Here is a 15,288-nt window from a genome sequence, read left to right on the forward strand (position 1 = left end):
TAACTACAAATGACAAGCTATGTTTAACAGAAAATCATTTGTTTTCTGGGTATAAGGCAGGATCTGGTTTTGTTGGAGTGGTTCTCTAATGCCTAATTTATTTTTTCCTGGTGGCCTGCAGGCTGGGTCTAGTGTGCAGATCTGTGCCTTTTGTTACAGTATGCAGAGCTGGGCATTTTGTTAGCAGTAGAACTGTGCCCTTTGTTACAGTGTGTAGATCTGTACTTTCAGTATAAAAGCTGGTGTATGACACCAGGCAAACAAAAGATCGAGATTAACAAATGAAGCCAGGAGAAAGGCGGAAATGGAGCAGAACAATTTCAGACTCATTTAGCAAAAATAAAGTTACTTTGTGGCTATTTTGTTATGCACAGAAACATTTTGATGTGAAGATAATAGACATTTGTTTTTGGATAGTGTCTTAGAGTTTCTATTGCTGTGAAGAGACACCATGACCTGATTAAAGAAAACATTTAATTGGGTCTGGCTTACAGTTTCAGAAGTTTAGTCCAATGTCATCATGTTGGGAAACAAGGCAGGATTCAGGCACACATGGTGCTGGAGAGGTAGCTGAGAGTTCTACATCTTGACCTGCAGGCATCAGGAAGTGAACTGTGTCTTACAGTGGGCATAGCATGAGCATAGCCCACTCCTACAGTGACATACTTCTTCCAACAAGGTCACACCTCCTAATAGTGTCACTCCCTATGGGAGCCATTTTCTTTCAAGTCCCCACAGATGCTTAAATCAGTAAATAGTGAAAGACACTTTAAAACTAGTTGTTCTCTTGGGTCCAGTCTGAACAGGGACAAGGACTCACATCAAACGGAACGTGGGTTGTGTGCATACATGTGAATGTATGTGTGTGCATATTTGTATAATGTGTGCCAGACTAGAAGCCACCCTCAGATCATTCTGCTGAATACATAAAGTTCATTTGGACATTACCTAGGTTTCCTGGTGAGGACTAGAGAAGAAAAGAATGTCCAAATGTAGTGGACTCTAAGTATCTCTCTCTGCTATCAATTGCATTTGAACTATATCCAATGAAATTTGTTTATTGCTATAATTGGTTGTCATGGTTTTAGAACATTACTAACGAGAGAACTAGGGTAATCTTTAAATGCCACTTATTATGTTTCTCTGATTTAATTACTTTATGTGATAAATTTTATATTCTTTTTGAATATATTTTGAAATTATAATATAATTGCAAATTATTCCCTCTCCTTTCTCCCCCTCCAAGCTCTCCCATGTTCTCAAGTTGCTTTTTTTTTTAAGGGAGATCATTTATAAAAATGTCCTCTGTACCTTTGTCTGCGTAGAAATGATGTCAATCTTTGTAAGTGCCAACCAATGTAATGGTGTATGTTCAGAACAATAGAGCAGCAGACTAGCCCGAGTTACCAGCCAATGTTGTGAGGAAATCAGCTCTATTCATTCAGCACATTGGTTTTAGACATACAGGACGTAGTCCTTGTAGGAAAGTCTATTCTGGACATTACAAAATTTGTTCTCTCAGACTAATGTCATGACACAGTGCCCATTGCTTGCTTAGCATGCATCAGGCCTGGAATTCAGTATCCACACTGCAGAATAAAAGCAACTTCCTTCCTTCCTTCCTTCCTTCCTTCCTTCCTTCCTTCCTTCCTTCCTTTCTTTCTTTCTTTCTTTCTTTCTTTCTTTCTTTCTTTCTTTCTTTCTTGTCTTCTATCATATATTGCATCCTGACCAGTTTCCCCTCCCTTCTCTCTTCCCAGTCCCTCCCCTCTCACCTCCCTTCTCTCCCAAATCCATTCCTCCTCTGTTTCCCTTCAGAAAATAGCAGATATGTCTATTAAACATGTCATAAAGAATTACAATAAGATGAGGCGTATACTCTCTTAGCAGGGCTGGACAAGGCAGCCCAGTAGGAAGAAATGGGTCCCAAGAGGAGGCAAAAGAGTCAGAGACAGCCTTTGCTGCTCCCACTGGTTTTAGTTCCACAGGAACACCAAGTTATGTGATCACAAAATATATGCAGAGGACCTAGCTCAGAACTACACCTGTCCAGGTTCTGTATTCCCCATTACTAGGACTCTTTAGGGTCACCCTTATAGATTCTAAGGAATTTCCATCCATTGCATTAGGCTTCTACTTCAGCCCTCAAATGCCCCCTCCCAATTCCAGCTTCTTTCCCAGTACTCTCTTCTTCAATCTGACCCCTACCTAGTCCTTCCTGTTCCCATTCCCACCAGTCCACAATCTACATTCTGATTCCCACCCCTCCTCCAACCATCCTTCTTTTACATATGTGCTTCTCTGTATGTATAGATATGAATGTAGTCTCATGTATATAAAGGCCAGAAATTGATGTTGCAAGTCTTCCTCAATCTCACACTGTAGTTTTGAATGGAGTGTCCCTCATTGAACCTGGAGCTCCCTGATTCAACTGGAGGGGCTAGCCGGCTAACTTTAAGGACTCTCCTATTTCTGTTTCCTTGGTTATGGAATTGCATGTAGTCACCACCTCAGCTGTCCTTGTATGAATGTGCTAAGGATACGAAATACTGTTCTTATGTTTGTGTAGCAAGCACATTATGCACTGAGCCATCTCAGCCAACCCTTTCCAACTTATTATATAGCCTACCTGTTCCCCAAACTTGGCCTTAAAGTGCCTTAGCCTCTTATTTGCACCGGACTGAGCTCCCAATGTCCCAATGAGGAGCAGAAGGAGGGAGAATATGAGCAAAGAAGTCAGGACCACAAGGGGTGCGCCCACCCACTGAGACAGTGGGGCTGATCTATTGGGAGCTCACCAAGGCCAGCTGGACTGTGACTGAAAAAGCATGGGATAAAACCGGACTCTCTGAATATGGTGGACAATGGGGGCTGCCGGGAAGCCAAGGACAATGGCACTGGGTTTTGATCCTACTTCATGTTCTGGCTTGGTGGGAGCCTAGCCAGTTTGGATGTTCACCTTCCTAGACCAGGATGGAGGGGGGAGGACTTTGGACTTTCCACAGGGTAGGGAACCCTGACTGCTCTTCAGACTGGAGAGGGAGGAGGAGAGGAGTGGGGGGAGGGAAATGGGAGGCGGGGAGGAGGCGGAAATTTTTTTTTTCAATAAAAAAATTATATTAAAAAAAAGTGCCTTAGCCTCTGAATTGCAGGATTATCATGTGAGTTACCATGCCTGGCTTTAGTTGATTTTAGTGAATAGGCACATACTTGAGAAGTTACGCTTTTTACATCAAGTTACAGTTTTAGTCTTTCCTATAATTTTACTTTCTTGATTTATTACAATCCAGTTAGAGGACACATTACATTTAAAAAAAATCCCATTTATATTTATTAATGCTTCATCTAATAATTGAGTTAGGAAATATATTTCAACTACTTGACTGTGGTATAATTCTGCTTGAACGTGCAAAGGATAGGTTATTCTATTGTTCCAGTGGCTCTAGCTAAATTTTTATTCCAGTATATGATGGTTCTACAATAAATAAAATGAAATACCGCTTTGAGCTTATGAATAAATTGTCCATGGCATTTTGTTACCTGAAAACTTATTTCTGAATCTCACATCTAGACCTTGCCCATGGGCTTTTTCTTTGTTACATTTGACACTCTGCATCTATAGTGACTTGTAAGTCAAAGTCCCCAAGGTGTGACTGGGCGTTTAAGGCTCCTTATAACCTACACTGAACATCTATCTCAAAAACATATTGTTTTCCTGTTCCAGCATGCTCTCTTATTTGTGCCTTGAAATTGTGCAGTTCTCACTTTTCCTTTGTGCCAGCGAGCTTGCTGAGTTTATGTTTTAGAGCTTGTATGTTCTCACTGTCCCCATGGGGTGGGCTTCCGTTTTCTAGTCCTGAGACCTCTGCACAGACTCACTAACTGTGGTGTCTCTCTGCATCTCCTGCCTGTACTGTGATTGTGCGCATTGCCTTTGCCACCTCTTCTCCTGGGTCCCTTACACGGTTATGTGTGCATGGTGGGATTCACATAAACCTTTGTGGCTAGTGATGATAGAAATATGTTGAAGCAAACTTCTGGAATATCTCTTTGCCTGGACATCAGCCAGCCAGATACATAAACAGGTAGCCGCTGGGTGTCTGCCGATCACGGGCAGAGTTGAAAACACTGCGCACACTTAAGAAGTCCTAACTGATTTCATAGCCAGAGAAAAGACTGTTCCCAAGAAGTGAGTCAGTGATCGTAATGTGATTGCTGATGAGAGGCTGAGGGGGAGGGTGAGCTCCAGCAGTGGGATGAAGATGTGGGTTTATATGCAGCATGTGAAGTCTTCTGTCATATTCTCCATCCAGCCAGGAGCCTACATTCTTTACTGTCAAGAAAGTCCTGCTTTCAAAATAGCCCAAGGGCCGGGGAGATAAATCAGTCAGTGAAAAGTGCTTACTTTGCAAGCACTAAGGTTGATCTTGTTCCCCAGAACCCATGTAAATAAACTTGAGTGTGGTGATGCATGCTTACAGTCTCAATACTTGGGAGGTAGTGACAGGACCATCCCTGGGATTTGCTGGCCATCAGCCTAAGCTGCTTAGTTAGTCTTGGCGAGTAAGAGACATTGTCTTTTAGAAACTGGCGAATACCTAAGGAATTATACCTGAGATCATCCTCTGGCGCTCATATCTGTGCACATACGTGCACACCTGAGCACACATTCACCTGTGCATAATACATATAACATTCTGAGATATTAATAGTTATATATTTGTGGCATATACTTATGTTTTCATGCTTTTATTTATTTTTTGCAAATGTAATCTATCTTTAATGTTTGCAAATAGTTTGGGCCTATACACTAAATACTACCTATTTAGCAGGTTACTAATACATATCTTATAATGGAAAGTTTTGACATGGGGAATTTTTTATATAAACAAATCTACTTCTCAACCAAGAGGAACATACATTTAGGAAAAAGTAGGTTTTTCACAAGGACTGTAATGGTACTATCCTGGTTGTGCACAAGCACTATAATGGCATTCTCCTGGTTGTGCACAAGAGCTATAATGGCATCATCCTTTAAATATTATTTAAACTATGGAGATGATTGCTGTTAGCGAATGGCAAATCTTTGGGTGTGGTCAACTGGCAAGGGTCTGGGTCTTGCTAAGGGACACTGGCATCACCCAGCAGCTCAGCATTCATGGATGGGGGCTTTAGTTTATATAAACTAGCAGACATCAGCATGGCAGTCTGGTACATTTATGATCTCACTATACTGGAATTGATTTTCTACCAGGCGCATTGTTTCTTGGATTTTGAGAAAGACATTTAGATTAAAAGCAGCAGCTCTTATTTCTCAATTATTAGTTGATCCTATGAATCCTATCCGGTATTTATTTTACCAGTTAATCAATTGAGCCACAAGACACAGTAAGTTCTTACAAAATTCACGTGGAAAGAAGGTTGCAGAGATAGATTGAAAGCCAGGGAGCTGAGTTCCAGACTCCAGGCTCTTAAAGAGTAGCTGAAAAACTGATTCAGATGCAGGAATTCCATAGGGAGGACTCAAGGCTGAGTGGCCAAACAAGGAATATAAAGCATTTATAATGATTAACATTTTCTCAGACTGGAAGGGAAGTACCTGTCTCCGGCACTCCCTCGCTTACACCCAGCCTAGGCCTGCAGGGTGAATGGGAGGGATGGGGTATTGGCAGGTTCTGATGTTCAGATGACTCAACCAGTGTTCTGAAAACAGTGGGTTGACTTCTCATTTCTGGAGTCTCTGACTCAGGAGACTGGAGGTAAAGCCATCCAGACTTGGGTGAGCCCTGACTCTGGTTGGAGGGAAACTCTCTGACCCCTCATCTTCCTCTCAAGTGCCCATGCTTCACACGGTGTTCCCACTGTGCACATGCGCACATTTAGGTCGTGGCACATCTTTACGGAATGGTCTTTATGCAATAAGGAAAACCTTTAATTGTTGTTAAATTTCCTTAATTTTTTGAATGTCTTGGAAATTTGTTTTAAGTAATTAAAGGTTTTTGAGCCAAAATACTTAGAGAAAGAAAGTTTTTCTAGCCACAGACTGTTCCCTTTGCTGTGCCGGAGAGTAGAAATGTAGAGAATGACAGTCCTGAGTGACGTCACAGCATTGCTCAGACACAGCCTGGTCATGTCAGCTTACCCGCTCCTTGTATACTAAGGATATCAAAGATACCCGTGCCATTTTTAGGTTAAGTCAAGTTTCCTTATGAAAGCATGAAAGATATTATTTCCAGTTGAAAAGGAAGATGTAGGACCAAAAAATAATTGCCCTTAACTGGAAACACTTGTTAAGAATCTTGGTTTTGAGAAGAAAAGATCTATAGTTTGGTTGGTGTGTATGTTCATATACATAGCACTTATATTTAATAGCCTTATGAAATACTCTTTGCATATATGTATCTTATCTGGTGAATGGTGCTGTAGTTAGAGTTTTAAATTTATCAAATAGCTGAACAAATATATATTTAAAACAATTCAAAACCTACCACTATAGAGCCGAGTTGCGGGCTAGATTCCTAGAGTTAAAGAAAATGTGATGCATTCCTGATATTAGGAAAATTAACTTTAAGCAATGGATGCTGACAAATCTGCACAGCCTTCAGTCACACGGAGACAGGTCTTTATGGATCAGGAATGTCTGGGGACCGTGTTCTGAGAGACTGACATCTCCAGTCTTAATTCCTAAAACCTAAGTGAGTCTGCAGAAGCAAAGGCATAATTTTCATTGAGCGTGGCCTGCTGAACCCACATCATGGAAGAGTCTGGAGCAAATTGGCTGCTAATGTGATACTTTAGAGGCCGTGAAAAATTGTCTCCTTCTAACATCCAAAAGGTTTGATTTCTTGGTGAATTTTGATATATAGCAGGACTCGGCCTCTCTTACAGTGTTAATTGTATTTGCTGCCGGGAAAGATTTGTTTTTGTTTTTTTGATTTTGTTTTGTTTTTAAATGGGTGTTCTCTTTGAACTTTGTGCTCAGCACAAATTTTAAATGGAAATAAAATCTTAAGAGATATCAGTGAATTAATATCTGTATTAGAACTCGTTCTTGACCCCCCCCATCATTAAGTAGTTGATAACAGTATATGGACTTAAGGCGTTGAGTGAGGCATCTTGGGGCTACAGTTTATGTATTAGGAACAGCACTGTGTTTCAGAAATACATATCGTAAAGGGTGATGAATGCCACGTAGGGATGAACCATGAGATGCGAATTCTTGGGGCATTATTACATCTATATTTTATAAGAGAATCCCATATAATGATTCTTACATTCTTGTTTATAATTAAAGAAAAACTTAAGCAAGATAAAACCAAGATATAGGAAATATTTTTAGCAGAGTCTTTATGAGGTCCTGGCCCTCCTAATCTAGTCTAAAGTCACTGTTTTTTATTTGTTTGTTGAATCAATGATTCACTATGAGGACAAGGTTGGCATGGAGCTCACAGGGACTCACCAGTCTCTGTGGCCTGAGTGCTGGGATCAAAGGTGCGTGCCATGACTTCCAGAGAAGCTACCTCTTAGAAGATGGTTTTTGAAGTTTTTGTTTTTGGTTATTACTGCCAAAGTTTACTTCTTATTTCTCTTCAATAGACATCATTGTAGTAATTTCTTATTGCTTTGCCCGCTTTTAGTCATCCCAGGTGGAGTAAACTCTGCTTTTTTGAACTACAGTATTTTACAAGCCTCTGTAAGTCCACCACACTGCTCAGGCAGCCCTTCTGTTCTGGTCCCCAAACATCTACTGTAATCAATTCTTCATAAAACATACACTAGTCTCCTTGCCTGTTCCTTAGTATTTCTTGGTCCCCACCATTTTTCCCTAGTTAAAACAGTTTCCTGCATTTTTATTTTTTAAGATAATATACATAGTTCACAGTTAATTGAAATACCTTTCTTGTGGTGGTCTGATAGAGTTCAGCCTGGATCTATTCCTGTAGAATCTGTAAGGATCCATGAGTTTAGATCAGTCTGTGGCTTTGTTGTAAGGTGACTTACATTCATATTGGTCTGTCTGTCTGTCCAGATTGTAAATGTCTTCTGATGTGTTTTCTCCTAGTGTGTTAATGTCACATCCACAGTTCTGGATCACACAGGCAGTGACGTTCAGAAGTTCCCCACAGACCAGTGCTATAGCTTCATCTGTGTGAATGTAAGTATTAAACACAAACAGTTTGAGAAAACAGGGTCAGAGAGAATGGACCTTCTTGACCCTTCCATGTGCAACAGAAGATTGTGATAGATTAGCTGTGCTCCTCACTCTGTGCTTTAAAAGTGTCCATCTTTCTATTTCAGAGAGGCAAACATTCTTTTCTGAACCCATTTCCTAGTATGATGCAAGTATAACTTCTATACAGTATTTTTAATTTTTGTATATATAAAGCAGATATTATGACATAAGTTCAATTCAGAAAATAGCCCAAATCTTTGTATGCATAAACGATGGTTGTTCTCTAAAGTGGCATAGTGGTATTTTCTGATAAGTATGTTGGCTATGATGTAAAGTTCATCCCCCTGTGAGTCAACTTCCATTCTCTAAGAACTTCCTTCACTTTCTCTTAGTTTGCTGTCTTCAAGGTTGTGTCCCCTGATTTTCATGAGACCCAGAAATTCTTGAGTACCCTTGAGGAGAGTGGCCTTTCTCTTTTGTATCCTGTCGTTGTTGTTTTGGTAAGTGAGTAAATGTTTTTTTTCCCCCCTCTCATTGAACCTCTGCTTCCTTCTTGTTTCTGTGCAAAAAAATTGGTTCAATTGAGTGTGTACATCAACATTCAGAAGAAACTCCAAGGTAAAATTCAATAAAATGGCTTTAAGTCTAGATAGCTTATATACTAAACATTGAAGGAAATGTATGTAAATACATATACATGCATGTAGTATGGGAGTTTATATTATAAACATGAATTACATTTATATTTGTTATATGCACATATATTNCTGGCATGGACAGCAGTCACAATGACCCTGTCTCAAAACAAGGTGGAAGGTCAGAACCACATGCAAGGTTGTCCTCTGACTTACACATGCCACAGTATATGTACACACAACACACACACACACACACATATATATATATATATTGTGTGTATTAGAAGTCTCAGAGGCCATTCTGTCCATTTTGCTTCTTCTAAATTAACTTTGCTGAGGAATCAATACAAAATATGGTTTTGTTTTAATTTTTAATGAGGTTATAGTTAAATGATTACAAATTCTAAGACTAGACAAAAAGATACCTGGTTGTTTTTTACATAGTATTCTTCATCCATCACAAATATGTTCTAAAATTATATATGATAATTATGTATTTTTATGTTGAACTAGTATGGTTCAGTAGATATAAAATGTACATTTTATTGATACATGACTTCATATCACCCAGGCTTGCCTCTCACTGTGTTGCTAGAAATGACCTTGAACTCCTCAGCTCCAAGCACTGTAATCATGCGACCATTCTACTTGTTCTGTCCAAACTGTAAATGCTTACAGGAAATTTTAGTTTTCAATGAGTTGTACAGTGGCTAGAAACTCCTAATTTGACTCTCCCCTAGAAGAGTCATATATAAACCAAGTGAAATTATGATTACTTCATTCTGTTTTGGACATTTGTGAAGTTTTTAACTGATGACCACTGTCAATTCAGAAGATTATAATCTGCACTGTCCTTATTTTCCATGCTGTTGAGTCAAATGTTTACAGGAAATGGAGACTAAAGGCCAACTAAGCTGAGGCATTTGACCAAAGCATTAATTTAAAAGTTAAATTAAATAAAGAAGGAGAACCCAAAGAAAATCATATAGGCTTCCTCCTGAATATTAACCTTCATCAGGCGATGAAAGGAGACAGAGACAGAGACCCACAATGGAGCACCGGACTGAAATCTCAAGGTCCAAATCAGGAGCAGAAGGAGAGAGAGCACAAGCAAGGAACTCAGGACCGCGAGGGGTGCACCCACACACTGAGACAATGGGAATGTTCTATCAGGAACTCACCAAGGCCAACCGGCCTGGGTCTGAAAAAGCCCGGGTTAAAACCGGTCTCGCTGAACATAGTGGACAATGAGGATTACTGAGACCTCAAGAACAATGGCAATGGGTTTTTGATCCTACTGTACCTATTGGTTTCGTGGGAGCCTAGGCAGTTTCGTGGATGCTCACCTTACTAGACCTGGATGGAGGTGGGTGGCCCTTGGACTTCCCACAGGGCAGGGAACCCTGACTGCTCTTAGGGCTGACGAGGGAGGGAGACTTGATTGGGGGAGGGGGAGGGAAAGGGGAGGCGGCGGTGGGGAAGAGACAGAAATCTTTAATAAATAAATAAATAAATAAATAATAAAAAATGATAAAAATAAAAAAAAGAAAAAAAAGTTAAATTAAATTCTTAAAATTTATTTTATTTACGTAAATAATATAATTAAGTGTGTGCGTGTGTGTGTGTGTGTGTGTGTGTGCACGCACATGTGGATGAGCATGCATGCACATGTGTATGTGTATGTAGGTCAGAAGATGACTCCCGAAAGTAGATTATCTCTTCTAACATGTGGGTTCTGGATTGAACTCCTGTCCTCATGCTTGGTGCCTTTATATACACAGCCATCTCATTGGCTCTGGGTTGTTTTAAGTGTTAAATGGTGGTATGACGATTAGCAATGATTAAGCTCAGGTTTTCTCATATTGTCAAGTAGACTCAAAAGGTTTTCTTGGTTTCCATCCACTTTTAAGTTGACCGTATTTAGGAAATCACACACCAAAAGGAACATAGAATGTGCTCCCAAGTCTTGGTATAGTGGATTGGATTTATTCTAGATTTTGTGCAAGTCTTTTTTTTATATATATAATTTCTTATTTAAACCTTAATGGGATTGGAGCATCTTTAATGTTGGAGACTTTTATTATTTAGGATAAACTGGCATGGGTAAGTAGTTTCTACTTTAAGACACAGCAAAGTAATGCACAAAATTTCCACAAAAAAGGCAAGGAAAAAATGAAGCATTTTGGGAAAAAACTGAGAAAATTGTTGAACTAATTTTTTAAAGAGTTAGGTTTTTTTTTCATAATCTTTTAATGTTATCATGTGGTTATTATGACAAACTTCATTGCAAGTGGTCATTTTTTTCTAAAACATTTTGGGTAAGTTTAATTTTCTAAAAATAATTTATTTTCCCTTCAACATTAAAATATTGTTGCAGATCTTCTATTTTTCATCATTCTCATTTTCCTTTTAATTGTTTTTATATCACCTCACTTTAACAAATTCTTGTGTTGATAACATTTAGTATATTTGTGGAATAAACCTGCACTAGTATTTTCTATATTTTTACTAATTCTTAGAAAAACTTCATATGTATTTTGAACATATCCACTCTCCCAATTCCTGCTATTACTACCCTCTCAACATCTTTGAGATTAATTATTTTTCCTCTTTCTCCACGGAGTCCAGTTTGTGTTGCACAGCTAGTCTTGGGACAGGGGCCAGCTCTTCTGTGTGGTCCGTCTATATGTGTCATATTCTTAAAGCAATTAAACTCTCCCTCATGCAGCCAGTATCAAATGTGAACAGCTTTCCCGCCAGTGATGGGATCAAGGGTCTCTTCCATGCCCCTCTATACTAGAAGCTAGCATTACTTTGATCAACCTAAAATCTTTGTTGTGGCAGATTTAACTACATATTTCTACAATGAGCCTGAGATTGTTGGTAATATTGGCTGATTATTTAAAACAGATGTTTGTATTAAAAGTAGAAAAGGGATTGCTTAGTAGAATTATTCCTAGTGCTATATTTTAATGAATTTGCATGTAGTTTGGGTGACATTTATTGTCCTATACCCTTTTTTTAGTTATGACCTTTGGAAACACATTATCAGATAACAAACATGGTTCCCACTGGGAGACTGTTCCCCATTTGGAAGAAAAATACTCTATTATAGATTATTCCATATAAAAAGGATTCACAATTTAGAGAGTTTATGATATTCAGCAAGAAAAGTCTAAAATACAGTGATTTCTCTCTCAAAAAATTGTAATGATACGATCGGTTTCTGTCTGAGGTGCTATTCCTGTTTCTTGTGTTGGTGTGTATGCGTGGTGTCTCTTATTGTGTTTGATGAGATATTTTCATATGACATCGTAATGTGCCGTCAGTGTGCTCCCTCTCCGACCCTTCTCTCTCTTCCCCACTGCCTTTGTTCCTTTCGTCTCCTGTCCCAACTACCTATAACATAACATGTATCTGTATAAAATCTAGGATCCAAAGAGGAGAGAAAGCATCTTTGCCTTTGAGACTGATCTAACCCCTTGGAGGAATATTTCTGAGAAAATTTTTGCCAAGCCTATATTTCCAAGCATTCCCACAGCTTTTTCCTCCAACAGCTTTGGCCTTTCAGGTCTCACATTAAGATCTTTGATGGAGTTGGAATTTGGTTTTGTTCAGGGTGAGAGATAGGGATCTCTCCTCGTTTGTGTATGTATGCATATCCATGTTTCTAGAACAAGTATTCAAAAATCCTTTTCTGATGATTGTTTTGATGTCCTTGTCAAAAATTAGGTGTCTCTGGCTGAGACTGTGTGGATTGACTTTTAGGTTCTCAATTCTACTTCATGGTCTATGCGTCTGCTTGTTCAAGTGCTATGCTGCATTTGCTGCTGTGACTGGAATATGTCTTGAAAGCAGGCGTGGTAATATCTCCAGCTTTGTTCTTTCTGTTGAGGATTGCTTATTCTACTCAACCTTTCATGTTTCCTTATGAAATTCAGGACTCCCCTCTAGTTTTCTAAATAATGTTACCTGATGTGGGAAGTCCTTTTGTATGTGTGTTGCTTTTGCTTTTATTGGTTAATAAAGAAGCTGCTTTTGGCCACTGGCTTGGCAGAGTAGAGCTCGGTGGGGGAAAAATAAACTGAATGCTGAAAGAAAGATGGGAGAGTCAGGACATGCCATATCCCTGACGCTGGGGACAGATGTGCCCTTAAGCCACAGCCTGTGGTGATATACAGATTAATAGAAATGGGTTAAATTAAGATGTAAGAGCTAGCTGATAAGAATCTAGAGCTGATAGTCCAAGCAGTGATTCAAATAATATAGCTTCTGTGTAGTTATTTCAGAGCTGAGCAGCCAGGAACAAGCAAGCAACCTCCTACAACAGTCACCATCACTGTGATTTTGTAGAATGTAGAATGAAGAATGTTTGCAGTAAATTCTGCCAATCCATGACCATGGGAAATCTTTCCAAATCTTGTAGTGTCTTCTTCAGGTTTTTTTTCCTTCCATGTTTTAATTTTTTTCATTTTTAAATTTTCATTTTGGAGGTCTTATAGTTCCTTAGTTGGGTTTATTCCAAGGTATTATTTCTGAAGCTCTTATGATTAGAATTACTTTCCTGATTTTTGCATGCTCGTGATGCATCCTGCTACTTTCTGATAGAGTTTGTTAGTTTTAAGAGTTACCTGCTAGAATTTTTATGGCTACCTATGTATAAGATCATGCCATTTTATTTATATTCCTTTCTATATATTCTTTCTTACTTATATTCCTTTTCTTTCCTTTTAGTCTTGATTCTTTGCCTAAAACCTTGAGAATTCCTTTGAATAAGAGCTATGGAAAGTGAACATTCTTGCCTGGTTCTAAATTTTATAGTGGAAAATGCATTGAGTTTTTCCCATTTGACATACTGTTGACTGTTTGTTTATATGTAGCTTTATAGAATTTTATTATGCTGAGGTGATTTCCTTCTGTTCCTTATTTCTTATGAACTTTTAAAATAAAAGGATGTTGGACTTTGTCAAAACTGTGCTCATGTGATTTCTGTCCTTAAGTTAGTTTACGTGATGTACTTTATTGATTTATTTTTATATATTGAACTGTTTTTACACTCCTGGATTGAAATTAATTTCAGAGTGGTAAATAATCTTTTTGATGTGTTCTTCAATTTTTATTTGCAATTATTTTATTGATAATTTTGTACCCGTGTTCATGAGGAAAATTGGTGTGCAATGTTGCATTAGGAGCGGCAGGGCTGCATCCCCGGCATTCGACCACCCGCATAGCTAGCTTATGCCCGAAATAATTACACGGAAACTGTATTCTTTCAAACACTGCCTGGCCTGGCTAGTTCCAGCTTCTTATTGGCTAGCTCTTACATATTGTTCTAACCCATTTCTAATATTCTGTGTAGCCCATGAGCTGGCTTACCAGGGAGGACCTTAACCTGCGTCTGTCTGGAGCGGGAGAATCATGGCGACTCCCTCACTAAGCTTCTTTCTCCCAGAATTCTGTTCTGTGTACTCCACCCACCTAAGGGTTGGCCTATCAAGGGGCTTAGGCAGTTTCTTTATTAATAAGAAATCACTCCCACATCAGTGCAATGTTATTTTTGTTCCTGTGTCTTTATCTGGTTTTGATATCTATAATATTGAGTTCATAAAGCTTGTAGTTGTGTTGCTTCCCTTTCTAGCGTATGAAGTGGTTAGAGGAGCGTGGTATTAGTTCTTCACACATCTGGTAGAATTCAGCTCTTAATTCATGTGGGTCTGCACGTTTATAGTTCAGAGGATTTTTTTTTTTTGAAGTTTCTGTTCCATTGCTTGTTATAGATCTGTTTAAGTTGTTTATATCCTCTTGGTTTAATTTTGGTAAGCTATATGGTATAGAAATTCCCCCAGTTCTTTTAGATTTTGCAGTTGGATGGTGTTTTAGTTTTTAAGTGTGTCCTAGTTTGCTGAGTTTCATTGGTGTCTCTTGTCATGCTTCTGCCTTCATCGTTAACTTTACTAGTTTGGGTCTTCTCTCTCTTCGCGGGTTTTCAACACTTCAAAGATACTAGTTCATTATTTGTATTTTTTTCATTTCCACTTTGTTAATTAATGCCATAATCATTATTATTTCTTTCATGCTCTGACTTAAGATTTGGCTTGTTATGCGCTCAACATTGCCGTTTTGTCAGATACCTCACACTCTAAGTATATCTCTTATTTTTTAATGTAAGTACTTTAGCACTTTAAGGACCGCTTGCATTGTATGCATTACGTTTTGATATGTAATATCCTCATTATCATCTTCTTTGATGCATTTTAAATTTTCCTTCTTCATTTCTTTGATTTCCTACTCACCACTCAGTGCTAGGTTGTTTAGTCTCCATGAGTGCAAATTTTCTGAAATTTCTTTTGCTGTTGATGTCTAATTTTCTTTCATTGTGGTCAAGTAGAGAAAATATGAACTTATTTTGAGTTTCCTGTGTTTGTTAAGACTTTCATTGTTTCTTTTTTTTTATTGAGAAAAGGTAAAAAAAAGTTT

The 15,288-nt window shown here is 38.6% G+C and overlaps 1 protein-coding gene across 3 annotated transcripts in view; it reads left to right on the forward strand.

Moving 5' to 3' along the window:
- Crppa (CDP-L-ribitol pyrophosphorylase A) overlaps positions 1–15,288 on the forward strand; it is a 234,378-nt gene that overhangs the window by 92,136 nt on the left and 126,954 nt on the right. For 2 of the 3 annotated variants that reach the window (XM_050158666.1, XM_050158664.1), the window contains exons 7-8: positions 8,063–8,155; positions 8,566–8,673. In XM_050158666.1, the coding sequence (XP_050014623.1) occupies positions 8,063–8,155; positions 8,566–8,673 (201 nt within the window). The remainder of the gene's footprint in view (positions 1–8,062; positions 8,156–8,565; positions 8,674–15,288) is intronic. The other variant, XM_050158665.1, reaches the window with a different exon arrangement.

Source organism: Alexandromys fortis, unplaced genomic scaffold (genome assembly GCF_014885135.2).
Source record: "Alexandromys fortis isolate MF-2015 unplaced genomic scaffold, M_Fortis_MF-2015_v1.1 scaffold_101, whole genome shotgun sequence".
NCBI classification, from domain to species: Eukaryota; Metazoa; Chordata; class Mammalia; order Rodentia; family Cricetidae; genus Alexandromys; species Alexandromys fortis.